Here is a 27,310-nt window from a genome sequence, read left to right as displayed (position 1 = left end):
CCTCTCCACTGAATTCAGTGGAGTCGACACTAGTTGGGGGTATGAAGCTGCAGGCAGGATTTCTGGTGTTTGTTCATTGCCAGCTGGAGGCTTGTTTTCAACTTGTCACAGTATTCACTGCCTCAGTAGCCAGAAAACTCTGACATTTTCAGTGTCTTAGTAGATCCAGGTCCTTGTAATGTTCTGTAATCAGAGTGCCAAACACTGCAGCCATGGTTAAGAAGTAACAGAGTAAGTATAGCCTATTGGACCAATTTTTTAAAAATAAATAAGTCTTTATTTCTGCGGAGATTCTTTTATATATTATGTGAAAAATTTCCCATTAGTAGTGATGGCAGCACACATGGAGGTATGTTAGAGAAACCTGTGGATAACCTTTTCATATTGCCTTATTTGATCATAATTGTATCATTTTATTAATGAATTTAGCTATTTTGACATTAAACCCAGTTTAGGATGATAAGTACATGTTATGGATGCTTGTGTAGGTCGTAGATGAGTGCTTGCATTTAGACGATATTCGCTGTGCACCTGCTCCCATCACTGTTGCCTGTAACAGGGACAGGTATACATACATCTAGAGTGTGACTGATGATGACCATCATGGCAACCTCATTACCAGGAGTAGGTGTTACAGGCTTGACTGAACCTTTTACATTTTAACTGGTGCTAGAAGTTTGGATTTCCAATTAAGTGATTTATTAGAGACAGTGCACTAATGGCAATGTGGTTTTGAACTTCTTCTTTCTTATGGCTTGGGTAGGTAGAAACAATTACAAATTTATATCTAAGTGTGATAGCCAGCATGTTGCCGCAGCAGTGAGCTGGTGAATGTCCTTCAGGCCCCCAGCAAAAGAACAAAGGGGACATTCAGATGTGATGTGCTCTATCGTTGGTGCCTGGTGACCACAGTCACATACAGGTGTTTGCCTCATTTTCCATTTGAAGAGGGTTTGTCCACATCTCCCATGGGATGTCCTGATGCGATTCAATCTGCACCAGTCTTTCTGACATAAAACCCGGTGGTTCCTCAACAGGATCAATGACGAGCTGTTTGTTTTGCGTGGTCAGAGTGCTCCATGTGACTCTCCATTGAGCCTCAGCACCAAAGTTGGGTGTAAGGATCTTGATGCGGTTCCATAGAGGGTGACAGGATTTTCCCTGAGGGGTGGGAAACCCAAATCCAGTGATGTGGTAGGCACATACCATTCATCAGACCAATGGGGACATTTTTTTCTTGTTGGTTGACCACTAATGGGTTTCCCTTATAGTGCACCATCTACAGTGAGAAATAGCAGTTGTATGGTGACCACATTAGGAGTGAAGTGACTAGTGATAGCTCATATGTTTTGTGCTAAGCGCTTTCTCTGGTTGTCTTGGTACATCTGCTGTTTTCTAGGCCAGCTATTGCATATCTGCATACTTTTTTTATGCAGAAGGGGGAATTATTTAGCACAGGCAAGTTAACATGATGTACTTTGCATCAGTATGCACATTCATGTGCATTCGCAGTGATCTGTAATTTATGTTGTGGTCAGAGTACTTAAGAGTATTGTCTGCGTTCTGTGCTGCAGTCTCTATTGTGATGGAATTAACAAAGTTGCATGAATACAAGCTGGTTCTCATCAGCAGGTAGTGAGCATTCAAACCTGGTCTATTGGTGATTTTTGAAAAACTGAGTATACCAAAAAAAAAGAATTTACAAGAAGAGCCTGTAGAAGAGGTAGAGATGGCACGCACTCTTAGACCTGACCACCTTTTGCTACAAACAACTCCGCTATGGAACTTCTGCAACCCAACAAGTGACATAACGTGACTCCACATGACTGCTATTTAGTGCACAGTACATTATGGAGGATATGACGCTTTGGTAGCAGCACAATTCTGAATCATATACAGGTGTATCATTGGTTTAAGTTCTTATTCACAATTACCGGCTGGGATACGCTGTCTGTTCAGTGTCGTAGTGATACCAGTCTAGCTATTATGCAGCTATGTCACATATGCAGTAGCTGTGTTGTAGGGAGAGCACCTGGGATCCCTCTCCCATTAGAATGGCTAGTCATAACTGTATACGGAACTGTAGAGCATCCAGACCCTTGGGAGCTGAAGCCATACATGGTGAGGCACCAAAAATGCCTTTGCATCCTGGCCAGTAACTGTAAATAAGCACAGAAAGCAATGGATATGCCATAGAAGAACATTCCTATTAGTCCACAAAGTCTCCACAGTGAATTCCATTTTTGGCGTGACTACTTTCTCTACACACTACGCATGGCAGTGCTACATAATCGGGAACGCTCTGTGGAGATTTGATGGAAATGGTGAGTTGGCAACGTATTCTGGCATCAAACCCATCCTTTTGTTTCAAGTTTGAACACGCTGCATTCCAAAGCAGATGTTTTTGCTGCAGTGTCCAGGTTCTACCAGGTGCCCTATTACATGTGGCTGTTCCTAATTCCACATTATAGCAGCGTACTGTATATAGACTTAGCCTGTACCATGTGTCTGCCTTTGCATACGTTGTATCACTCTAAGGCAGATCACCAGTAATGTGGAGAGAGAGATTTTGATGATCTGCTTTTTCAGTGACCTTTGTGGTAATAGGTGAGAAGACAGATGATTGCTTAGGTTATCTAGGTTAGCAGTGCATTACCAGTGACCAAGATCTACACTGAGCTGCCTATTGTCAAAATGAGCTTTTCACATTCATAGCTAGGGGAGCCCTTTACATGGTATCTTAGATTATCCTTAAGGCTGCTGAAAGTACCACTGCTAATATACATCTATTTTGCACCAGGCAGGGAGGTGAGGATCAGTGTGACATCTTTTTGCACCTGACAGTACTTCATTTTCCTGTACCCATGCACCCTGAACTCACTGTGCCAGAAGCTGCCAACCTCTGTTTTCCACTGCAATGACTTTATTGGCTAGTGGTAGGATTACACTGATGCACCAGGACAAACTGCCTACTGTGCTCTGGAGAGTCTGACGCACTGTCTTGATGAGCTTAAACGTGGGGGAAATTGCACATTACAAAACCAGCTTGTTTTATTCCCTTTTGTTATATGATGGAAAACATTCCTAGCTTATTTGCAAAGCTATTAGTTTTTCCAAATCAGTTCCCCGAAAAGCAAACAGGACAGCAGAGAAGACAGCAAGAAAAAGAAAAGGCCAGCCCCTCTTTAAGATCAGGCAACATGTGGGTGGTGATTGTTGTCAATTCAGGAGAGAGATGGCTCTTTCCACAGGCAAGCAGTGTCCCCTTGTGGCCCCTCTGTCGCAGTGCGGAAGGTTGAATCAAGAGGTGAGGCCCAATTCTTTCCAATTCCCACATGATAAGGAGTTCCTCTCTGTCCAGCTGTCAGGTCCAGCAGGGACAGGATCTGGTGAGCAGGCAAGGATTTATATCCAGGCCTATCTAGGAGGTGCTGTTAGGCCTAATAAGTACTGTGGCTTGAAATTCAACAGACTATGCCTTCATTAGACTCCCAACTTGGAACAGAAAATAAAGAGAAGCAAATAAAGGGAGCAAACAAAACTGATGAAAAGCCCCTCCTTCAAAGTCTCTCTCTATATTTCATATTTTTTCAGTTTGTGGAAAATTATCTAGATCCAATTGCCAGCATTGGAGGATTCAGCTCTACTGGCCTGCAGAGGTCTGCAGACAACCGGAAGATCTGTCTACAAATGTGCCTGATTTTCTATTGGTCTTGTACACGGTGGATCCCAGGCAGTTCCACCCGTGTGTGCTTGCTGTAGGAAGCCATGTAACACAGCTTCCCGGGGCTTCTTCTTTCCTATTATTAATTATTTATTAATGTACGTATAATTTTATTTATTATTTTATTATGTATGTATTTGCGTCATGGTAGTGGCCAAAGGCCCCAAGGTGAGCTGAGGCCTCTTAGTGCTGTACAAATATAGTGCAGATGGTTCTTTTTGAGTCGATGCAAGGTCGGTGGATCTATAACTACACAAATTCACCAACCAACCACCTTGTGTAGTTTTGACAAAGAAGCACTGTGCATCTCTGAGGCTGTATTCATCCCACACAGTGTGTTTGATAGGCAGTATACAAACACAGAACAAAAAGACTGTAAGACAGACAACAGGTAGATACAACAGACAGACTGGGGGAGCACAAGGACACAAGTTTACCATAGTCTCTGCTCTACCAAGTGCCCTGAGCCAGGCATTTCAGTTCAAAGGAATCACTGCACTCTGAGACTTGCCTGTGCACCCCAGGATTAAGGGGACTATGTCCGTGGTGACCTTCAACCTTAATCTGGTTCAGTGGGAGCACTAAATGGCTAGATGTAACTTTCTTTGAATTTAATCAATACCAGTTCAGAATTTGATCAGTATCAGTTGATCAGTTGAAAGGTTTGGTGGTCAGTTACAAGGGGTATATCCTCTGGAAGGAAAGAACACTTTGCTTTCACCACTGTGCTGAACTCTGCTTGATCAGAAAGTGCATGGTCACAAGCAACAGAAATCAGAATTGGGTCTGCTGCATGGCCAGCACGTGTACAGAGGTTGGTAAAGCTGACTTTCATGTCTCACTTCTGAAGTGGGATATTGGCTTCAGCTAGTTTAAATGACTACATTGAGCTATTTATCTCTTTCTGGTGAAGGCCACTTGCATTCCATATCCTTCTCCAGTAGTGACTGTAACATATGCCATTTTTAATATTAAGAGGACGCTGACAGGGCTGTTAGGGCTGTAACTAGATCTAGCAACTTTCTGTTCAGTTCATGGGTATGAATATTCACTTGTATTTCTTAATATCCCTCTGTGCTACCTCCCTGCTTCATTCTTGTGAGCAGGCAGGGTACTGAAATACACAGGATATTGCCCTTGGAGTAGGCTGGGCAGAACCCTGGATTGGTAGGATATGTATGCTTGTGCCCATCAGAGACAAAGCAAGTGCCCTGGGTGTGTTGCTGGCAGGTTGCCCAGCATGGTGATTGAAACAGTTTAATAGGAGTGTGGCCCTTGTCTTGGAAGGCTGATAAATTTTAGGAATGAAATGGACATTTTAAAACATATTATTTTGAGGGTAGAACGTATTTTCAGTCACCAGCCTGGAGAGGATCCATTCAGTTTCTAATACCTGTTCATTTGATTTTTTTAATAGGTGGTAGTAAAGTGATTATTTCAGTTCTCGTGTCTGTTCAGGGTCAGATCCTAGGGTCTGGCAAGAAGTGCTCAGAGCAAGTCAGGAGTTGGGGGAAGGGTGCAAAGGTGACTTTAAGCCAACTTTGCATTTCCCTGAACTTGGGGCAACTCTGTGCCAGGCTGGTCAGTAAGTGCAAGTTAGAGCAGCCTAGAGACCAGCATGGTAGACAGATGCACCAATATCGGGGAGTGCAAAGGTGGCTTAAAGCCAGCTCTAACTTCCAGTGGCTCCAAGAAGTTATTACAACAGCCAAGGATCACTTAGGTGTAAAAGAACTACATTCCGTTTTCTCTGGCCATGACACCTGTGCTGGCTGAAGATGGGGGCAGGGGTGAAGTGGGAGCTGTTATGGCAGCTCTGTGCCACCCACTGATCCCTGTATGTTATGGTGGTTTCTCATGTGGTTGGCTTCAGCTGCTCAGCCCTGGTAAAGTGGTGAAGTTTTACCTCCATGTCTTCAGACTTGCTCTGAGCAGGATTACTCAACAGGTTGTAGAAATGCTAACAGCCAGTTTAGTGCTCCCACTGTTGCTAATTCTGGTAGAGTTGCTAATTGCTAGTGGGAGAGTTCCCTAAAATCCTCTGTGTAGTCACCATTTGGTAGACCATATCTCAGTCTTTTCCACTTCGGATACATAATTTGTTTCATCAGGTATTCCGGAAATATTCTTAATCAATTTTCATTGTAAACCTGTCTGACAAACACATTTAAAAAAATCAAAGTATACTAAATTGATCTTCAAACTAAATCAATTATTTATGTAGTTTGTCATCTTTTTGATCATAATTGTTAAATACAATGGTAGATTTTTTTAAAATGATGTTAGTTTTGTGGAACAGTCCCTGCCTACATTTTGTCTAAAGTACATTTGAAAAATCTCGAGGGACATGTTAAAAAAAAGTTCAACCAGTTTAATATTTTCATTAACAATAAACATATAGTTAATTCCCTGTAAACAATAATATTTGTTTCGTTTTAGGGAAATATTTTGCTCTTGCTATCCGAATACACGAAAATATCGAACACAGTTTTCAAATTATTGAGGAAAAAATACTTCTGAGCACAAAAATTACATTTCCGACCAATAATGTGTGAAACCAGCTTTGAAATATTGGTGCTAGCTCTGTTGCTGCAGTTGAGAAGCAGTTGGGGGCGTTATTTGGATGCTGCCGCATTTCATTTTGTGGTGGTGTAATCCAGCCAAAGGAAAAGAATGGAGACAAGTAGAGAAATATATCCTAAAGGAATTCATGTACGTAACTATTGTAGACAAATAGATTTTGCACATGAAAATTCTGCACATGGAAGTGACAGAATCTATAATCTGTCTTGTCAGGTGTTAGTGCACCAAAAGTGCATACATAGGGTATATGCATAAAATCTTATATGTGCCAAATGGAAGTCATAGTCTGAAAATCAGGCTACAAGTGTCTCCATTTGCCTTGCTCTTAAATTTATTTTTCCTTTTTCTGTTTTGGCCTTCCGTATTCTCTCACTTCTTTCAATCCCAGCCCATATCCTCTTTTACCCAAAACACTCTCTTTTACCCAAAACGCTCAGGTCTCTGCTTCCTGATCCTAAATCACAACTCTTTGTCACCCTGACTTGCCTTCCCCAAGCTCTTTCTCTCCTTCCATTTGGGGCCCAAATAAAAATAACATGAGGAATCTGATTCCATTGAGAGGGAGGACATTTTTAGTTTGTCCAGCGTTTATTATTCAGTCCCTAATTATTTTATGTTCAGTTTCCATTAATTAAAATATCTGTTAGCAGCAGTAGATAATTTCACACATTGAAAATAGGATCAGTGTTTTTTAAAAGTATGAAATATGAAAATAAAATGATGGCAGGCACGTGTAGATGTTCTAAATGGCTATCTACCCCATTGAAAAATCCTGTTGAATTTATTATTCAGGATATAGTGTTTGATAGTCAGTAGATGACATTCTCTCTTCAGCGTCAGTATTGGATCAATGCTGTGACATGTTGTTAGGGCGCACTGTGTTTTTTTGGAGAGGTCATCTTTGGATCACTCGATGATTGCCCTGTTCTATTCATTCTCTCTGAAGCACCTGGCACTAGCCATTGTCGGAAGACAGGATACTGGGTGAGATGGACTATTGGTCTGACCCAGTATGGCCGTTCTTATGTTCGGAGGAGATATGGAAAACTGAGGTCTTGACCTCCTGTGGTCATTAAATTCCCATGGTACTTTTCACAGGAGAATGTGAATGTGTCCCCTGGTCCTCCCTCTCCCTCCCCAGCGTCCCACCCAAATTCTAATTGGGCACAATCTAACGACTCAAATCACTCCTTCAATTTTAATTGTATATGTGGTTTTCTTTGTTGCTTTCAGCTATAAATTATATAGTGTTGCTGTGTGCTGTTAAATAGCTGCTTCATTTCAGTAGAGGATGATATGAGCATTGGGTATCGTTAAAATTTGAGAAGAGCAGAATGAAAGGCAGTATATAAAGGCAAGTTGTTGTTGTTCAAATGTTAGTTTCCTTTCTACCAAAAATGACTGTAGTGTTTGTTAAAAATTTGAGGCAAGAGTAAACACGTTTCTAGCTCTTCTCAAACCTGGAAAAATTGGATGAGGTATTTTTTTTGGCCAGTTTTATTTGTTGTGAGAATATTTTCAGACAGTCCTTGTCTTTAATTAGGAGCTGGCGGGCCTAGGTGAGAAGTTGGAGCTCAGCATTTCATAACTTTTGTATTTCTGGAGAGGTGCTGAGCTCTGAGAGATGAAAAAGATGAGATTAGGTGATGAAGAAGAACTATATTTTTAGTACCCCTAATATTTCATCGGTGGGCAGCATTGGCAAGGATCTGTTGTGTCAAGGTTTGCAGTACTAATGCAATCTGTTTGCTTGTGGGGACTTTCCTTTAATAAAGCTTAATGTGAAGCCATAGGCGCCGACTCCGTGGGTGCTCTGGGGCTGGAGCATCCACGGGGAAAAATTAGCGGGTGCTCCACACCCACCGGCAGCCAAGCTCCCCACTCTTCGCCTCCTTTCCCCCCCCCACCCCGAGCACACAGTGTCCCCGCTCCTTCCTCTCGCTCCCAGCACTTCCTGGCCCCGTGCCACCTAACAGCTGTTTGGCAGCGCTTAGGACTTTCCGGGAGGGAGGAGGAGGAGTGGGGATGCAGCGCACTCAGGGAAGGAGGCGGAGAAGAGGCAGGGCAGGGGCGGGGACTTGGGGGAAGGGGGTGAAATGGGGACGGGAAGGGGGAAGGGATGGGATGGGGACTGTGGGGAAGGAGTGGAATGGGGGTGGGGCGAGGGTGGTGCAGGGCCGGGGCGGGGAGGGGGGAAGTGTCGAGCACCCACTGGGCAGAGGGGAAGTCGGCTCCTATGTGTGAAGCTGAAACTCTCAAGTTCCATCTCTTTATGCATCCTTGAGTCCACTGATTTGAACATCTGCCTTAGTTTTTTTGCAAGAGATGGTTCCAAAGTGTAATGCCAGGTCTTAGCCTGCCCACTCTCCACTCTGAATTTTGACCATATATACTCATCTGGACATCATGAATCACGCCTGATTCTGTAATGGGCTCAAACTGGATCCCTGAATCTGAGCACCCTTGGGCTTGTCTGTAGTTGCTGCTGGCATTTACATGTTGTTTTCTTTAGTTTTGCTACACTGCACTTTGTGGATCTTGTTTGTTATGGGACTGCTGTGGTGGTGGTGAATGAATGGGACCTGTAGGTAGAGTCATGCACAGGGTTGTGTGTACAACATACTGATCCATTGTTTCCTGATCCATTATGTGGTATGGACTTCAAACTGAACAAAGCTAGCTTTGATTTTAGGTAGTGTCTGGATTCTTGACCCAGTGGTGTAGAGAAGTGCACATTTCTTCTCTCTCTGCCACTGAGGCCCTTTGTGCCAGAGAGGGGAATGTCCTCAGAGGGAAGGCTAGTACTATGTTAGTACTACTGCCCTGCCTTAGGGAGTATGCCAGGGTGGGATAGATTTAAGTACTACCTGGGGTTGCATAGGGGGCTCAGGGCAGGGGGTTGGAGTGTGGGAGGGGGCTCAGGGCAGGGGGGTTGGGGTATAGGAGGGGTGTGGGGTGCAGCAGAGGGTTGGGGTGCAGGAGGGGGTGCATAGTGTAGGAGGGGACTCAGCACAGGTTGTAGGGGTGTGGCAGGGGGCTCAGAGTAGGGGCTTGGGATGCAGGAAGGATTCGGGGTGTGGGCCACTTATCTCGAGCGGCTCTGGGGTGGCAGCGGTGCACAGTGGGGCTAAGGCAGGTGCCCTGGCCCTGTGCCTCTCCTGGAAGTGGTCAGTATGTCTGGCAGTAACTAATGGGGTGGGGTTCCCCATTCCCAGCCAATGGGAGCTGTGAGGGGCGGTGCTTGTAGGAGAGGGCAGCACACAGAGCCCTCTGCCCCCACCTCCCCCAGGGGCCGCAGGAGCATGGTGCCAGCCGCTTCTGGGAGCAGCACAGGGCCAGGGCAGGCAGGGAACCTGCCTTAGCCCTGCTGTGCCATTGGGCTGGCAATCCCGCAGGCCAGATTGAGAGCCCAGACAGGCCGGATCCAGCCTGCGGGCCTCCCTTGACTTAGAGGAAAATAAGGAAAATCAACATGGATTTGTCAAGACAAAATCATGTCAAACCAACCTAATATCCTTCTTTGACATGGTAACAAGCCTTGTGGATGGGGGGAAGCAGTAGATGCGATATATCTCGACTTTAGTAAGGCTTTTGGTACTGTCTCACATAACCTTCTCATGAACAAACTAGAGAAATATAGCCTTGATGAACCTACTGTAAGGTGGTGCACAACTGGTTGAAAAAGCATAGTCAGAGAGTAGTTCTGGGCACCATACTTCACTAAAGATGTGGACAAATTGGTGCAAGTCCAGATCAGAGCAACAAAAATGATTAAAGGTCTAGAAAATACGACTTACGAGGAAAGATTGAAAAAATTGGATTTATTTAGTCTGGAGAAGAGAAGACGAGAGGGGACATGATAATGGTCTTCAAGCATGTGAAAGGTTGATTTAAAGATGAATGTGATAAATTGTGCTCCTTAACTACTGAGGACAGGACAAAATGTAATGGCCGTAAATTGAAGCAAGGGAGATGTAGGTTAGACATTAGCAAAAACTTCCTAACTGTAAAAGTAATTAAGCACTAGAACAAATTACCTAGTGAGATTGTGGAATCTCCGTCATTGGAGGTTTTTCAGAACAGATTAGACGAATACCTGTCGGTATGGTCTACATCCGTGGTTCTCAACCAAGGGTCTGGGGGCAGATTTCAGGGGGTCCGCCAAACAGGGCCAGAATTAGACTTGCTGGGGCCCAGGGCAGAAAGCCAAAGCCCTGCTGCATGGGGCTGAAGTCCAGGCCCTGAGCCCTGCCACTCAGGTCTGAAGCTGAAGCCTGAGCAATGTAGCTTTGTGGGGGCCCCTGTGGCATGGCAACTGCCCAGGCAACTGCCCTGCTTGCTACCTATTAACGCTGGCCCTAGCTTTTATATGCAGAAAAGCAGTTGTGGCACAGGTGGACCATGGAGTTTTTATTGCATGTTGGTGGGGCGGGCTCACAAAGAAAAAGATTGAGAACCCCTGGTCTAGATAATACTTAGGCTATGTCTGCACTTCAAAATTAAGTTGACTTAACTTACATTGGCATACAGCTGCTGCAGTAATTACAGTAACTCCTCACTTAACATTATAGTTATGTTCCTGAAAAATGCGACTTTAAGTGAAACGATGTTAAGCAAATCCAATTTCCCCATAAGAATTAATGTAAATAGCGGGGGGGTTAGGTTCCAGGGAAATATTTTTTTGCCAGACAAAAGGCATTATGTATTGGAGGGGTAGCCGTGTTAGTCTGGATCTGTAAAAGTGGCAAAGAGTCCTGTGGCACCTTATAGACTAACAGACGTATTGGAGCATAAGCTTTCGTGGGTGAACACCCACTTCGTCAGATGCATGTAGTGGAAATTTCCAGGGGCAGGTATACATATGCAAGCAAGAATCAGGCTAGGGATAACGAGGTTAGTTCATTCAGGGAGGATGAGGCCCTCTTCTAGCAGTTGAGGTGTGAACACCAAGGGAGGAGAAACACCAGCAGGAGAGTGAATTTGTGTGGGGGGGTGGAGGGTGAGAAAACCTGGATTTGTGCTGGAAATGGCCCACCTGATGATCACTTTAGATAAGCTATTACCAGCAGGACAGTGGGGTGGGAGGAGGTATTGTTTCATATTCTCTGTGTATATATAAAGTCTGCTGCAGTTTCCACGATATGCATCTGATGAAGTGAGCTGTAGCTCACGAAAGCTTATGCTCTAATAAATTGGTTAGTCTCTAAGGTGCCACAAGTACTCCTTTTCTTTTTGCTTTTGTAGTTGGCTAGTCATTCACAGTCTTTGTTTAATCCTGAGCTGATGGTGTCAAATTTGCAAATGAACTGAAGCTCAGCAGTTTCTCTTTGAAGTCTGGTCCTGAAGTTTTTTTGCTGCAGGTTGGCTACCTTTAAATCTGCTATTGTGTGTCCAGGGAGATTGAAGTGTTCTCCTACAGGTTTTGTATATTGCCATTCCTAATATCTGATTTGTGTCCATTTATCCTTTTACATAGGGACTGTCCAGTTTGGCCCATGTACATAGCAGAGGGGCATTGCTGGCACATGATGGCGTATATTACATTGGTGGACGTGCAGGTGAATGAACCAGTGATGGTGTGGCTGATCTGGTTAGGTCCTGTGATGGCGTCGCTGGTGTAGATATGTGGGCAGAGTTGGCATTGAGGTTTGTTGCATGGATTGGTTCCTGAGTTTGAGTTACTATGGTGCGGTGTTTAGTTGCTGGTGAGAATATGCTTCAGGTTGGCGGGTTGTCTGTCGACGAGGGCTGGCCTGCCTCCCAAGGCCTGTGAAAGTGGGGGATCGTTGTCCAGGATGGGTTGTAGATCACCTATGATATGTTGGAGAGGTTTTAGCTGAGGACTGTATGTGATGGCCAGTGGTGTTCTGTTGGTTTCTTTCTTGGGCTTGTCTTGCAGCAGGAGGCTTCTGGGTACACGTCTGGCTCTGCTGATCTGTTTCCTTATTTCCTCGTGCGGGTATCGTAGTTTTGAGAATGCGGGCAGGAGGCAGGGGAGGGAGGGGGGAGGCGCGCTGAGTCCTTGCTCCTCCCCCCTCCCTCCTGCTCAAGGCAATCAGCTGGCTTGCTGCATTTAGGAGGCAGGAGGGAGGGGGGAGTAGCGAGGACTTGGCATGCAGGCTCCCCCTCCTTCCCCCTCCTGCCCGGGTCAATCAGCTGGTTTGCGGTGTTCAGGAAGGAGGGGGAACCTGCGTGCTGAGTCCTCGCTCCTCCCCCTTCCCTCCTGCCTCCTAAACGCTGCAAGCCAGCTGATTGCCGTGGGCAGGAGGTGGAGAGGGAGGGGGGGGGAAGGTGTTGATCCACGGGGTCTGCTGGCAGGCGGAGGCGGTGGGAGGGAGTGTGGGGTGTAGGGAGGCTGCCAGCTGTGGAGAAAGCAGGCAGCCAAACAACGTAATAGTGGAGCATTGCACAACTTTAAATGAGCATGTTCCCTAATTGATCAGCAACGTAACAAGGAAACAACGTTAACCAGGACGACTTTAAGTGAGGATGGCAAAGAGTCCTTTGGCACCTTATAGACTAACAGATGTATTGGAGCATAAGCTTTCGTGAGTGCATGAGTGAGGAGTTATTCACTCATGAGGAGTTACTGTACATTGCTTGTGCATGTCTACTTTGTTCCTTGTGTCAGTGGTGTGTGTCCTCACCAGGAGTGCTTGTATGGATTGTACTGTCAGTTTTGGGCATTGTGGGATGGTTCCTGAAAGCCAGTAACTGTCCACATAAGCAGTGCAGTACTACGCTGATACTGCATCAACCTAACTACATCAGCCTTGACTTTGTGCCGCTCATGGAGGTGGAGTTATTAAGTCCGTGTAGCGGGGCAGTTACATTGGTGGGAGCAAAATTTAAGTGTAGACACTTCCATAGTTAGGTTAACATAAGCTGCCTTGCATCGACCTAACTCTGTAGTGTAGACCATACCTTAGTTCTGCCTCAGTACAGGGGACTGGACTAGATGACCTATTGAGGTCCCTTCCAGGCCTACATGTCTATAATTCCCATATTTAAAAGCTTCCAGTTATCTAATCAGCCAGAAGAACAATGTCATGTGACTTTGGTGACCCATCCTACTCTGTGAATAGTGAACCATTTGCAAATGCTCTACTACTTGAAAACTGGCCAGCAAGACAATTTGGTTAATACCTGTGACTAATTAATACTTTCACATACATCAGGATTCGTTTGCAAATAAACAGTGAACAGAAAAGAGGACTAAGCCCATCAGATAATTGATTCATAACAAATTAATTCACCAGCTCTAGTGTTAAAATTTATTTTTTTAAATATTTTTAAATGAAAGCAGGGAGGCCTAATTTCCTGATCTCTGGGAACTGCCTGTTTCTGATTCCTTCTTTGGCCTTGGGCAGAAGTCACTTAAGCTCCCTGGGTGAAATCCTGGCCCCATCGACATTAATGGCAGAACTTCATTGACTTCAATGAAGCCAGGATTTCTTGCCTCAGTTTACCCATCTGTACAATATGAATTATAATAAGTTTGTTACCTGCCTCATGGGGATGTTGTAAGGATTTATTATTTGATGCTTGAATATTGAAAATGCAACCAAGAGTGGTTACTATTTTACTATGTCTTGTACAGCATTTCTATTGTGTTATTTTAAGGTAGAATTATCTCCCTTGTTTGTGATATTACAGGAATTAGAAGAAGCAGTCCAAATAATTGTCTGTGATTTGGTATGTTTTAGAAAAGGGGACTGAATTAGATACATGGTTGGTGACAAGTTCAATGTCTCTCACTTTTTTGTAGCTGTCATTGAAAAGAAGAGGGAGCAAAGACTTGCAAAAATCAGAAAAAAAGTCACAGCAGACACCCACTGAGGTATGTTGAAGTAATAACAGCCCAGATCCTCAGCTTGAGGCTTCTGTGGAGCTACCCCAGTCTACATGAACGGAGGATCTGGCCCTTTGTTTTTGTTGTTAGTTTTGACGTTTAGTATTATATCATACTGCTGTTTGGGAAATGGGGATCTTGGGCCCAAATCTGCAGTCTTGACAACTGACCCAATCCTGCATTGACAACAGTACAAGTGGACCTGTGCATTGACTGCAGTAGGGCTCCGCATGGGCTCAGAAGTCCAATTTGTAGTATCCGGGTGAAAAGCAAAACTCCCACTGATGTCAACAAGAGTTTCATCTGAATCGGGACTCCAGGACTTGGCCCTTTGGGTGCTGACTTTGAGATGCTTTTATGGGTCTGTTGCCTTATTTAACTGACTTTCAATTTTGGTTTTTCAGCCTGTTGGGTACGAAGATTAGAAAGTATCCTTTCACTCTCTTTTCACTTTCCACCCATCATGAGCCAATAAAATCTTAGTCTTTCATGAAAGGCTGCTGAAAACGTATGTTTTCTGGGAACAGAGCAGGCTTTCATAGCAAAGAAAGAAGGCTTTTTTGTCTTAATCTCATCTTCAGATGTAGAAAAATAATTGTTATAATCATATTTTAACTTCTAAAGTTATATTGCTTTTATTGTTAACCTTTTAATTTGAAGTTGTTTGATTTCAAGTGATGCTCTCTTTATTGACATAAAATTATTTTCATTTTTTTTTAAGGAGGACAATGAAGATCTGAAATGCCAGTTGCAGTTTGTTAAAGAAGAAGCTGCCCTTATGAGGAAAAAAATGGCTAAAATTGATAAGGAGAAAGACAGATTTGAACATGAGCTTCAAAAATATAGATCATTTTATGGGGATCTAGACAGTCCCTTACCGAAAGGTGAAGCTGGAGGACCGCCTACCACAAGAGAAGCAGAACTCAAACTTAGATTGAGATTAGTAGAGGAAGAAGCCAACATCCTTGGAAGGAAAATAGTAGAACTGGAAGTAGAAAACAGAGGACTGAAAGCAGAGCTTGATGATTTAAGAGGAGATGATTTCTCAGGAACAGCAAATCCCCTCATGGGGGAACAGAGCGAATCTCTCTCAGAGTTACGGCAGCATTTGCAGCTAGTTGAAGATGAGACAGAATTGCTGAGGAGAAACTTGGCTGACCTGGAGGAACAAAACAAGCGCATCACAACTGAGCTAAATAAATACAAGTACAAGTCTGGCACCCATGAGAGCTCGAGGCACCATGATAATGCCAAGACGGAAGCACTGCAAGAAGAGCTAAAAGCTGCCCGAATGCAAATCAATGAGCTCAGTGGCAAAGTCATGCAACTTCAGTATGAAAACAGAGTGTTAATGTCCAACATGCAGCGCTATGATTTGGCCTCTCACCTCGGGATCCGGGGCAGCCCCAGAGACAGTGATGCTGAAAGTGATGCAGGGAAAAAAGAAAGTGATGATGATTCCCGCCCTCCCCACCGCAAAAGGGAAGGTCCCATTGGAGGGGAAAGCGACTCTGAGGAGGTACGCAATATCCGGTGCCTGACTCCCACTAGGTCTTTTTATCCTACGCCAACTGGGTGGCAGAAGAGCTTCACAGATCGGCAGCAGATGAAGGACATCCGCTCTGAAGCCGAGCGACTGGGCAAGACGATAGATCGTCTGATTTCTGACACGAGTACCATCATAACTGAGGCAAGAATTTATGTGGCCAATGGGGATCTATTCGGACTCATGGATGAAGAAGATGATGGCAGTAGGATTCGGGAGCATGAGCTTCTTTATCGAATCAATGCACAGATGAAGGCATTTAGGAAAGAACTCCAGACTTTCATCGACAGACTAGAAGTTCCAAAGTCATCAGATGACCGAAGTGCAGATGAACCTTTGTCAGTGAGTCAGGTAGTTTTTTACTTATTACAGCCTAGAGGTAAAAAGATACTGCCAAATAGTTTAAGCCTTTAATTTGCTCTATAATGCATTTCTAAATATCTATGATTTAATTTTAAATCCCCCAGTCCGTCACATGGGATTTGATCCTCCTAATGGAGTCAATGGGGCTACTCATGTGAGTAATGACTATTCATGTAAGGAAGGGTTTGTAGAACAGGCTCCTCAACATTAAAAAAATAAATAAACAAAATACTGTAGATACTATTATTGTGGGAGACAGAACATTCTGGCTTTGCGGCAGTGTTTGCCAGAGTTGTTCTGACATCACCAATAATGTCAGTGCACAAATGTTCTTTGGCCTGAGGGAGTGAAATGGAAGCGTAATCTAGGTGATGACCAAAAACAAACTGTAGAATAGAATATAGCAAGTGCTTTAACAGATCAGATGGTTAATGAAGTATGGTGTACTGCATCTAGAGCAGGGGTCTCAAACTCAAATGACCACGAGGGCCACATGAGGACTAGTACATTGGCATGAGGGCCGCATCACTGACCGCCCCCTCCCCCCGCTGCCCCTGCCCCACCCTCACTCCACACCTTCCATGAGGCCCCGCTCCTGCCCCACCTCTTTCCACCCCTTCCCTGCCCCCATTCCAACCCCTTCCCTGAAATCCCCACCCCAGCTCCACACCCTCCCTGCCCCCAGGGGGTGCAGCAGGGGGTTCAAGGCAGGGGATCGGGGTGCTAGAGGGGTGCGGGGTGCGGCAGGGGGCTCAGGGCAGGGGGTCCAGGTGCAGGAGGGGTGTGGGGTGCGGCTGAGAGCTCAGGGCATGGGGTCCGGAGAGGTGCAGGGTGCAGCAGGGGGCTCAGGGCAGGGGGTTGGGGTGCAGGATGGGTGTGGGGTACGCAGGGGGTTCAGCTGCAGCAGAGGTTCGGGGGGTGGGCTCTTGCCCAGCACGCACCAGGGGCAGGGCAGGCTCCCCATCTGCCTGTTCTGTCGCCGCACTGCTCCGGGAAGCGGCCGGAACCTGGGGGGGTGGGGAGCACAGGGGTCTGTGTGTTGCCCTGGCCGAACCTCCAGGCACCGCCCCCCGCAGCTCCCATTGGCTGGGAATGGGGAACCGTGTCCAATGGGAGCTTCGGGGGAGGTACCTGGAGGAGTGGCCAGGGCCAGACCCCTGTGCTCCCCGCCCCCCCAGGTTCTGGCCGCTTCCCGGAGCAGCGCGGGGACAGGACAGGCAGGCAGGGAGCCTGCCCTGCCCCAGGTGTCCACCGGGCCGGGCTGGAGCTGCTCTAGGTAAACGCTGAGGGGGCGGGAGGGCTGCGGGGAACTGGCAGGCCGCAGAAACTAACTTCACGGGCCGCGTGTTTGAGACCCCTGATCTAGAGTGAGTCAAGCCTATGCTGCAGCGCAAGGAAAAGAAACAAAAAACAACAGAACTCCTCCATACTACATGCGGTGTTATGCCATGCTGAATTCAAGGAGATAATTCCTTCCTGACCCCTGTGACTATCATCTTATGCCCTTAAGAATAAGATTTAACTACCGTAATCTTAACATGAGTAACTTCAAATGTTGCTATTGGTCTTTCCTAGAAAGTCTCATATTAGGTTATATTAACTTTGTACAGTACTTCTAGCCCTACAGTCAGAATTGTTGCCATGTGAAGCTGAAAGCTATTTCTTATTCATATGTTGACTAATTTAATTATTTGTTTCCTTGTATCAGAAAGTCACAGACAGAGTCAATTACTGTCAGTGCACTGCATAAAATCAAAGTGAGACCGGATGCATTGCATCTTTTAACAAAAGGAAAAGACATTATACCATATTCTCATCCAGATTATGGACCCGATCTGGCATTTATAATCAAAGAATCATAAAAGGCTGGAAGGGACTTCAAAGAGTTAGGTCCAACCCCCTGTGCTAAGGCAGGACCAAGTAAACCTAGACCATTGCTGACAGGTGTTTGTCTAACCTATTCTTAAAAAATCCAGTGATGGGGATTCCACAACCTCCCTTGGATGCCTATTCCAGAGTTTAACTACCCTTATAGTTAGAAATAGTTAGAAATTTTTTCCGGATATCTAACCTAAATCTCCCTTGCTGCAGATTAAGCTTATTACTTCTCATCCTACCATCAATGGACAGGGAGAATAATTGATCACGGTCCCCTTTATAACAGCCCTTAACATATTTCAAGTATGTTATCAGGTGCCCCCTCCCCCAGTCTTCTTTTCTCAAGACTAAACATGCCCAGTTTTTTAATCCTTTCCTCATAGGTCAGTTTCTAAATCTTTTCTTGTTTATGTTGCTCTCCTCCGGACACTCTCCAGTTTGTCCACATCTTTCTAAAAGTGTGGCACCAAGAACTGGTCACAGTACTCCAGCTGAAGCCTCACCAGTGCTGAGTAGAGTGAGACAAGTACTTCCCATGATTTATATCCAACACTCCTGTTAATACACCCAAGAATGTTGTTAGCGTTATTCACAGCTGCATCACACTGTTGACTCACTATAAACCCCAGATCCTTTTCAACAGTTCTGTCACCTAGCCAATTGCTCTGCACATGTAGAGCCCCTATTAATTTAAAAGGAGACCTGTGCATGGAGCATTTGAAGGAGGGGCTCACACTATGTAAGTAAAATTGATAACTTAGTGTTTTCTAAACGAACAAACAAATATGGTATTAGATCCTGCTTCACTGCTTAGTCTGTTGAAATGTTGAGGTTTCCTTTTTATTAATTAACCGTTCTCTGTGTCTTTGTATTTACTTTCCCAGATGTTCCAGCCTATCATTTTACTTATTCTCATCCTTGTGTTGTTTTCATCCCTTTCTTACACAACAATATTTAAACTTGTCTTCCTTTTTACACTATTTTTTGTACTGTAAACCTTTAATCATTTACTGTTCATTGTAGTATTATTTTCAGTTTGTTCATTTTGTCCACCCTCCAAGATAAGAAGTACAAGAGATATAGTTTCTGTAGTAGCCACTGCTGTAAAAACACTGAAGACTACTTGTTTGCAAAAAAGAACAAAACAAAGTGAAACAAAAACAAAAAGCAAAACCAAATCTAAAAAAGCCACCCAGTTGAATAAGAATTCTGCTCACCAAGGTATTCCAGGTAAGCTGACGGAAAATATAAAATATAAACTTTTTAAATTTTGTCTTAAGAAAATTGTTTTATACTTTTATAATAAAAATGTTCTTGAGAAAATTGAGCCAATTTAGCTAGTATTCATTCATTTTTACTTACTAGAATTGATTGGGTCATTTTGTTTTCTTTATTTCAAAATATTTGTATTGCAATCCCAAGTGAACAGTAAAATCACCTCCAGTGTGTATGTTACAATTGTTTTTCACTGCTTTTGTACATTTTGTGTGATGGTGGGCCCATTTGATACTGATGTTTTTCACCACTGTGTGGTGTGGATTTGACGCTCAAATCCAAATGATAAAAACAGGAACTTTGCATTTAGTCTTCCTCACATACGTGACCTGCTCCCTGGCAGGGAGGGACATCCACAGCTTCTGTTGACATTGCTGAGAGTTGTGGATGCTCAGCACCGTTGAGGATCAGGCCTATAGAGTGGACTTTATATCCTATCCTGTTTGAGGTCCTTATCACTTCAGTGGTGAATGGTAGGGAGGAGGTGTCAAAATTAGAATGATGTGTAATAAGACAGTTTTGTGTGAAAACATAGGTTGAGAGGTGGCATAGGGATAGGAAAAACTGCAGTGTTCGCCTGGTCTATCCCTCTGACCCCATATTGATCAGCTCACCAGCCTTATCATGTCAGTCCATCTCTCTTGGCCACTAACCCTAATTTGCCTCCCTACCTTACTGTAAGATCTGCTGGCTCACTCCACCCTGGCCTGACTTTTCACCTCCCCAGATCTGGTTCCTGGCTCAAGGAGGAAGTCAGGAACTGGCAGCCACTGGAATTGAGTCAGATATGGAGAGCGAGCACATCTGGCAGAGGTAGAGCCCTCACTTGAAGAGTCCTATAAAGCTCAATCCTCTCCCCTGTATTATTCAACATGGGACACTGGGACAGCTGGTGGGGACAATATGGTCTGAAGTGACACCAGTACTCAGATGACACCCATCTCTACATCTCCTTTATGTCAGATCTAAACAACACCATCTTCCAGCTTTCTCTTTGCTTAGCTGAAATCAGCCCTTACATAAACAACAACTGACTAAAACTGAGCTCTGGTAAGATGGAGGTGATACTACTGGGAAGAGGGAAATGCCTCAAAGAATAGGCCTTCTCTGTAATGGGCTCCCCACTAAGGCATCTGCCCTCAGGTTGTTAAATCAGTCTTCAACCCTGGAGTCTTTTGGACTGCTCACAGTGGCAAAAAGGCCACTTCTATCTGTGACCCATCTAAAGGTTGCAGCCCACCCTTTTGGCCATAGTGGTCCGTGCATTTCTGATTTTTAAGAGTGAGCATAGCAACTAAGTATTATCTAGGAATGAAGCCACACATCCTGAAAAAGCGTCAACTAGTATAAAATGCAGCAGCCTTTCTGCTTAGCAACATAGGTTGCCATGGACCTATCACAGCAGTGCTCTGTTATCTGCACTTGCTCCCAAATAAATAAAGTTCAGGTCAGTGTCTCTGTCCTAGTATTCAGAACCCTCCTGGGGATCAGCTAATTGAAGGAATGCCTTTTAGTGCTAGAGACTTAACTTTCAGAGGAGCTTGGACCTAACTTGTGGAATTCATTCCACAGGAGCTAAGAAAGTAGTAACTTCACAGAATTAAATGCAAACCTCATTTCTTTGATTGAGCTTTCTCTCAAAAAGCTCTTCTCCCATAACAACAAAAATAAAACAAAACAAACAATCAAAACCCCCTAACTATAATTTAATCAAGAAATTTACTTCTATCTTTTGTGAAGAAAGCAAAGGAAACTGTCTTTGTTATTTCTTTATAAATTATTGAGAGGTGTGCAGATGCGATGGTAATGAGCACCACATAACGAGTAAGCCCAGGTTCTCAGGTCTTGGAGGACCTGCCAGGGTGTTGCTAGAAAAAGTGGCCTTAAACCATCTTCATATTTCTCAGATTCTGGGGAAGGATAGGACCTGGTCTGGTTCCTGGAGTAAGTCAGAGGACCCTGAAGGCTTCTCTAATTCATGCCCAGTTGCCCAAGGGACCATTCCATCCATCAGAGATTAGTGGGGCTAGGGATGCTATGGCTAGATCATCTTTTCCCAAGGAACACTCATAATCTCCAAAGGGACATTCACTTATTGCTTTGTGACTTTCCTTATCCACTGAAAGGTCACTGAAGAAGAAAGCCCTCGCTTTTGCTCTCCTTCCCCACCCCCAATCAGGATTTCTCAGCACTTCCTGAGAAACTCCTATTTCCAGAGAGTTGCAATGCTGCAATTAAAAAAATATTTCTCCAAGCTAAAGCTTGTCATATAAAAAATTTAGCACAAAGGGATTTTTGTTTGTTTGTTTTTAAATCTCCTTTGAGGGAAAGATCAGTTTGGCATTTTTAAATGTTACCAACTCAATCAATAAAAAAGGAACATTCAGATCTGAGCCTCGAATGCTGGGCATGGATTTTAACTCATACCTTTCTGCATCGTTTATTTAATAAAAGTGCCTGATAAGGGCCTGATTCTAAATTCCCTCACCCAAGTTTAAATCCAGAATGAGTCCCTTGAAGTCAGTGGAGTCACTCGGCTTGCAATGGTGTGAGATCAGAATCTGGGTTAACCCTCAATTATCTTGATGTGTGTGTATCAATGTTCCTGTAAAGTTATACCCTGGTGCAATATGTTTATTAATTTATAATGGTCCAGAATTCTTTCTGTAAACAGTATGACTGGATTTCTATAGGGGTTTTATGCTTTACAAAAACTATTTATTTGTATTCCTACTACAACAAATCATTCACACAGAACAGTTTTAATCCATCTGTGAAAGCTGTTTGCAGGGATTTGCTTCTACCTTGGAATTCAGCAGCAGCGATGGGTCCAATAATACCCTGAAATTGTGACATCTGAATCAAGAGGTGGGAATACCCCTGCATAGGACAGAGAATTTGTAACCCCATCAATTTCTCAGGATGCCTTCCTTTGCCTTGACAATGTCACATCCACTTTTTCTGAACTGAGTTTAACTCTTTCAGTGCTCTAAGTTAGGCATTGGGAAAGCAGACCAGAGTCCAGGTTCCATGGAACTATGCTGATTTATATCAGCTGAGTATCTGCCCCAAACAGCTGAATATCATCAGCATAGCATATGGTACTGCAACCCAAATCATCTCACACTCTCCCTAGAGGCCTTGTATCGATGTTGAACAAGAGGGTTGACAGAATGAAACTCTGCAGACTAGGGCCTGGTCTACAATAGGAAGTTAGATCGGTATGTCTGCATATCTTGGGGGGGCAGAAAATCGACACTGCTGAGAGATGTAGCTATACAGTATGCCCTCACTATAATGAATCTATCAGGATCCAAGCCATTTGTTCGTTATAGCTACGGGTTCATTATAGCAAAAGAGCCCCGCTGCTAGGGTGGGAGGGTGGCTGAAAGCTCTTCCAGCCAGAGGCAGATTAAGGTTTTGCCAGAGCAAGTGGGGGGCCCTCCACCCCAAACCCCTTCCGCCTGCAGTCTTGCCCCCGTTCTAACCCTTCTGCCTGTGGCCCCGCCCACAGCCCCCACCCCATTCTGTCCCTTCTCCACACACAGCCCCATTCTGCCCCCCCACTGTGGCCCCACAACCTTACTCCTTTATCCCCTCCTCCCCCCACCCACTGTGGCCCCAAGACTGGAGAAGCTCCGTCCCCTTTCCCCACCATGGCCCTGGGCCACAGCAGGAAGTGAGAGCTCCCCCAGCCCTGAGGCCACAGCAGGGAGCTAGAGTTCCTCCAGTCCTGGGCCATAGGTGTAGTTTGGCTGCTATATTTGTGGGGACAAAGCGTGCCCATGCACACACGCACACATGCATGCCGAAGTCAGTCCCCTTGTTTCACTGGCTCTCACCCTCGGCCTACAGTGGTACCTGGGCTGTAAGTGCTGGGGGGGACAGGATGGTGCAGCGGGGGAGCCCCAGCTGCTGCTGGCAACCACTGCGGCACCGACTGCTGCAGTGATGTCCCTGTTCTGGCACTGCTGTTGTTGCCTCCCTGCTGGGGCTGCTGCTGCCCAGGGTATGCTACATGCTTCTTGCACCCACCCATTCCCGTATCCCTGTCTCTTCCTCATCCCCTCCTCCTTCCTCTCCCCTTTTCTTCTCACCCTGTCTCCCTTGTTCTGCCCCCCACCCCACCCGCACACACTCACTGTTGTAGAGGAAACAGGTGGGCACTAGGACCCAGGAGGCTGTGTCCAGCTGCTGAGGCAGGACCCAGAGTGTAGGGAAAAATGTGCTCCATCCTGCTCTGTCTGCTCTCCATGAGCCAAAACATGCAGGGGGAAGAGGGGGACGATTCAGTATGGAAATGACAAAGCCCATCCCAACCCTGGTGAGCAGAGCCAGGGAGAAGGGTTGGGGCATAGGGGTGCCAGTTTTTCCAGGGCCCCTGATTAGAGTTGCCAGGCATCTGGTTTTCGACCAGAACACCCAGTCGAAAAGGGACCCTGGCAGCTCTAGTCAGCACCACTGACCAAGCCATTAAAAGTCCAGTTGGTGCAGGGCTGTCAGGCTCCCTACCTGGCTCTACGTGGTTCCTGGAAGCGGCAACATGTCCCTCAACCCCTAGGCGGAGGCGCAGCCAGGGGGGCTCCGTGCGCTGCCCCTGCCCCAAGCGCCGGCTCTGGAGCTCCCACTGACCATGAACCTGTTTTATTAAAGTAAGCATTAATATTAGTCAACATGACTGTACAACATATCCTTAGATTTGATTAAAAATCTGGCTTTCATGTTAAAGGTGTCTGCATCATCATCAGCTTCATTGTAATAACCTACCTCTATATAATAAATTTCACCACAAAGGAAACCAATTCACTTTACAAGTTTACATAGGAATTACTTCACCAACCGTTGAAATGCAGGCACAGGTGCAGTAGAATGATACAGCTGTTTTAGCACCAAAATACTTGCAAACACTACCAGGCACAGTGCTCGTTGTCGTGAGTAGGCCCATCCAAGTAAATGGGACTATTTGTGGTAGAAAGGGCTACACACCACATAGTAATCATTTGAAGGACTGGTTCTTAAAACATGCACAGAAATGTTACACCACAGTTAAGGCAGGAAGTGAAATTAACATCTATTTGAAGCTGCAGAAGGAATTTTGGTAGGTAGAATGTAATTAACACAAATTTGAATTTGGGCAGAATGGTGGGATTAACATCCTGCTTTTGCGAAAAATGCCTTGGGATTTGACCACAAGGACCTTCTGTGCTTTATATCTGTCTGAAAGACAGCTCTTCCTGCAATACAGTGCCTCTGGAGCATTCATTCAATATTGCCTCAGAGGGAAGAGTCCCACTTATATAGGCCTAATTCTGATCCCACTTACAGTAGTGTAAATCAGAAGTGACTTCATTTTGAGAATTGAATCAGGTCCTGAATCATTAATGCTGCTCCTGAAGCACGCTTGAGTTTTTCCAAATGTCCCCTATTCTAGCACTGAACAGGTCTTACCCTACTAGTGAAATAATAACAAGATTACTAGGGCTGTCAATTAATCACAGTTAACTCAAGCGATTAACACAAAACAAATTAACTAGATTTTTTAAAAGTTGTGATTAATCGTAGTTTTAATCACACTGTTAAACAATAATAGAATACCAATTTAAAGATATTATAAATCATTTTGGATGTTTTTCTACATTCTCAAATATTGATTTCAATTAAACAAGAATACAAAGGATACAGTGCTCACTTTATATTATTTGATTATATACATTTGCACTGTAAAAAAGATAAACAAAATAAATAGTATTTTTCAATTCACCTAATACAAGTACTGTAGTACAATCTCATTATCGTGAAAGTGCAACTTACAAATGTAGAATTCTTTTTTTTACATAACTGCATTCAAAAATAAAACAATGTAAAACTTTAGCGCCTACAAGTCCACTCAGTCCTACTTCTTGTTCAGCCAATCATTAAAACAAAAAAGTTTGTTTACATATATGGGAGATAATACTGCCAGCATCTTAGTTACAATGTCAACTAAAAGTGAGAACAGGCCTTCACATGGCACTGTTGTAGACGGCATTGCAAGGTATTTACGTGCCAGATATGCTAAACATTCATATGCCCCTTCCTACTTCGACCACTGTTCTAGAGGGCATGCTTCCATGCTGATGATGGGTTCTGCTAGATAACAATCTATTACCCACACAAAATTCTCTGTTACTTGCACACTCTAGGGGCACCCACCTTTACGGAGTTCCTAGGGCTCAAGGCGTAACCCTCTTAATTTAGGCACCCACCTTTACCCCTTACCCTAGGGCTCAGGCGTAACTCTGTTAATTTAAGCACCCGTCCTTACCCTTCTGTGGGCTCAGGTCGTAACCTTACACTCTGCGGGTTTGTGGGGTCTTTTACCAGTGAAAGAGCCTTACACAGTAGTATCCTACTTACCCTCTATTTATTAACAATTACCAAAACAGAAGGCACGCTAAGCATACAGTGCTTGCCACTTACATTAGGGCAGATGTATTTTCCCCTGATGGCCAGTCAGGATCAGGTCATTTGGGGGACTCCAACTTCTGCACAGCATGGTTGGCAGGGTGTTGAGGTCTCGCAGCTCTGATCTTGAGGCTGTGTCCTGGAGTTGGTTCCGAAGAACTTCCTTTTTGACCCCAGTTTATATAGTGAAACTTGAGTCCTGCTTAGCTCTACCTTAACCATCATTTTACTAGAATATTAGTAAACAATTCTCAAACCAATCCTAACATATTGTAAAACAATTCTTTAACCAATCATACCGCACCACCTTAATTGATTTACACCCAGCAAAATTAATTATGTAACAGACAGAAACAATCAAAGAACCAGAAAGAGACCATACAGACAAACAATAGAGAAATGGGGACCATAAAGACAAAACAATAAAGAAATCAGGATTTTACAACCACAACTATTGGTAAGTGATTGCTTGCCAGACAGAATGCTATCAAGTTTTCTTTAACCACCTTAAGATCTGTTTCTTTACTTAATAGTGGGTACTATTAGGACAGGATCGCCTTCTTAACAGCCCAATATTATATTGTTTAAATGTAATTTAGATGGAATGTGAGGATGTGACTTTCTGCTTCTTGACTTATGGCTGCTACTCTCCTAATATGGCTGCAGACAAAGGCCTTGGGCCTTACAATATGGCTACAGGAAATGGCCTTATCCTTACAGATCCAAAGCAGTGTGGACTGTCGCACATTCATTTTCATTGTTTGAGTCAGGTGCCACCAACAGAAGGGTGATTTTCTTTTTTGGTGGTTTGGGTTCTGTAGTTTCCGCGTCAGAGTGTTGCTCTTTTAAGACTTTTGACAGCATATTCCACACCTGGTCCCACTCAGCTATTGGAAAGCACTTCAGATTCTTAAACCTTAGGTCTAGTGCTGTAGCTATCTTTAGAAATCTCCTATTGGTTCCCCTCTTTGGCTGAACAAGAAGTAGGACTGAGTGCACTTGTAGGCAGTAAAGTTTTACATTGTTTTGTTTTTGAATGTGTTTATGTTAAAAATAATTCTACATTTGTACGTTGCACTTTCATGATAAAGAGATTGCACTACAGTACTTGCATGAGGTGAATTGAAAAATATTTCTTTTATCTTTTTTACAGCGCAGATATTTGTAATAAAATATAATAGCATAAAGTGAGCACTGTACACTTTGTGTTCTGTGTTGTAATTGAAATCAATATATTTGAAAATGTAGAAAAACATCCAAAAATATTTATAATAAATTTAAATTGGTATTCTATTATTAACAGCACCGTTAAAACTGTGATTAATCACAACTATTTTTTTTAATCTTGTGGTTAATTGTGATTATTTTTTTAATCGTTTGATAGCCCTAAAGATTACTGCCATGTGTGCATCATTATGGTAGCAGTATTAAAAAATGAACATTTTAGGTCATTCTCTGGCCTTCACTGATTTCCTACCTGGGTAGATTCTGAATGTATTTTCTCTTTGAATGCAACCAGAGAAATTGAGTCAAGACTGTTTCCTTTTAAGATCCAGATGTACATTCTTTAAATAATAAATGCCTCTAAAATGTTTTCTAAATTGTTACTGTAAAGTAACTTGCACAGATGAAAATAAATGGTAGT

The 27,310-nt window shown here is 44.1% G+C and overlaps 1 protein-coding gene across 7 annotated transcripts in view; it reads left to right on the top strand.

Moving 5' to 3' along the window:
- MTCL3 (MTCL family member 3) overlaps positions 1 to 27,310 on the top strand; it is a 58,451-nt gene that overhangs the window by 22,052 nt on the left and 9,089 nt on the right. For 4 of the 7 annotated variants that reach the window (XM_073337253.2, XM_073337254.2, XM_073337251.2 and 1 more), the window contains exons 4-6: positions 14,076 to 14,147; positions 14,881 to 16,056; positions 19,008 to 19,176. In XM_073337253.2, the coding sequence (XP_073193354.2) occupies positions 14,076 to 14,147; positions 14,881 to 16,056; positions 19,008 to 19,176 (1,417 nt within the window). Of the gene's footprint in view, positions 1 to 14,075; positions 14,148 to 14,880; positions 16,057 to 18,830; positions 19,177 to 27,310 lie in introns of those variants that run through there. The other 3 variants (XM_073337252.2, XM_073337256.2, XM_073337255.2) reach the window with 3 other exon arrangements.

The sequence above is a fragment of the Lepidochelys kempii genome, chromosome 3, assembly GCF_965140285.1.
Source record: "Lepidochelys kempii isolate rLepKem1 chromosome 3, rLepKem1.hap1, whole genome shotgun sequence".
Lineage (NCBI taxonomy): Eukaryota > Metazoa > Chordata > Testudines > Cheloniidae > Lepidochelys > Lepidochelys kempii.
The sequence above is the reverse complement of the archived record's forward strand: the minus strand, read 5'-3'. Positions and strand labels throughout refer to the sequence as shown.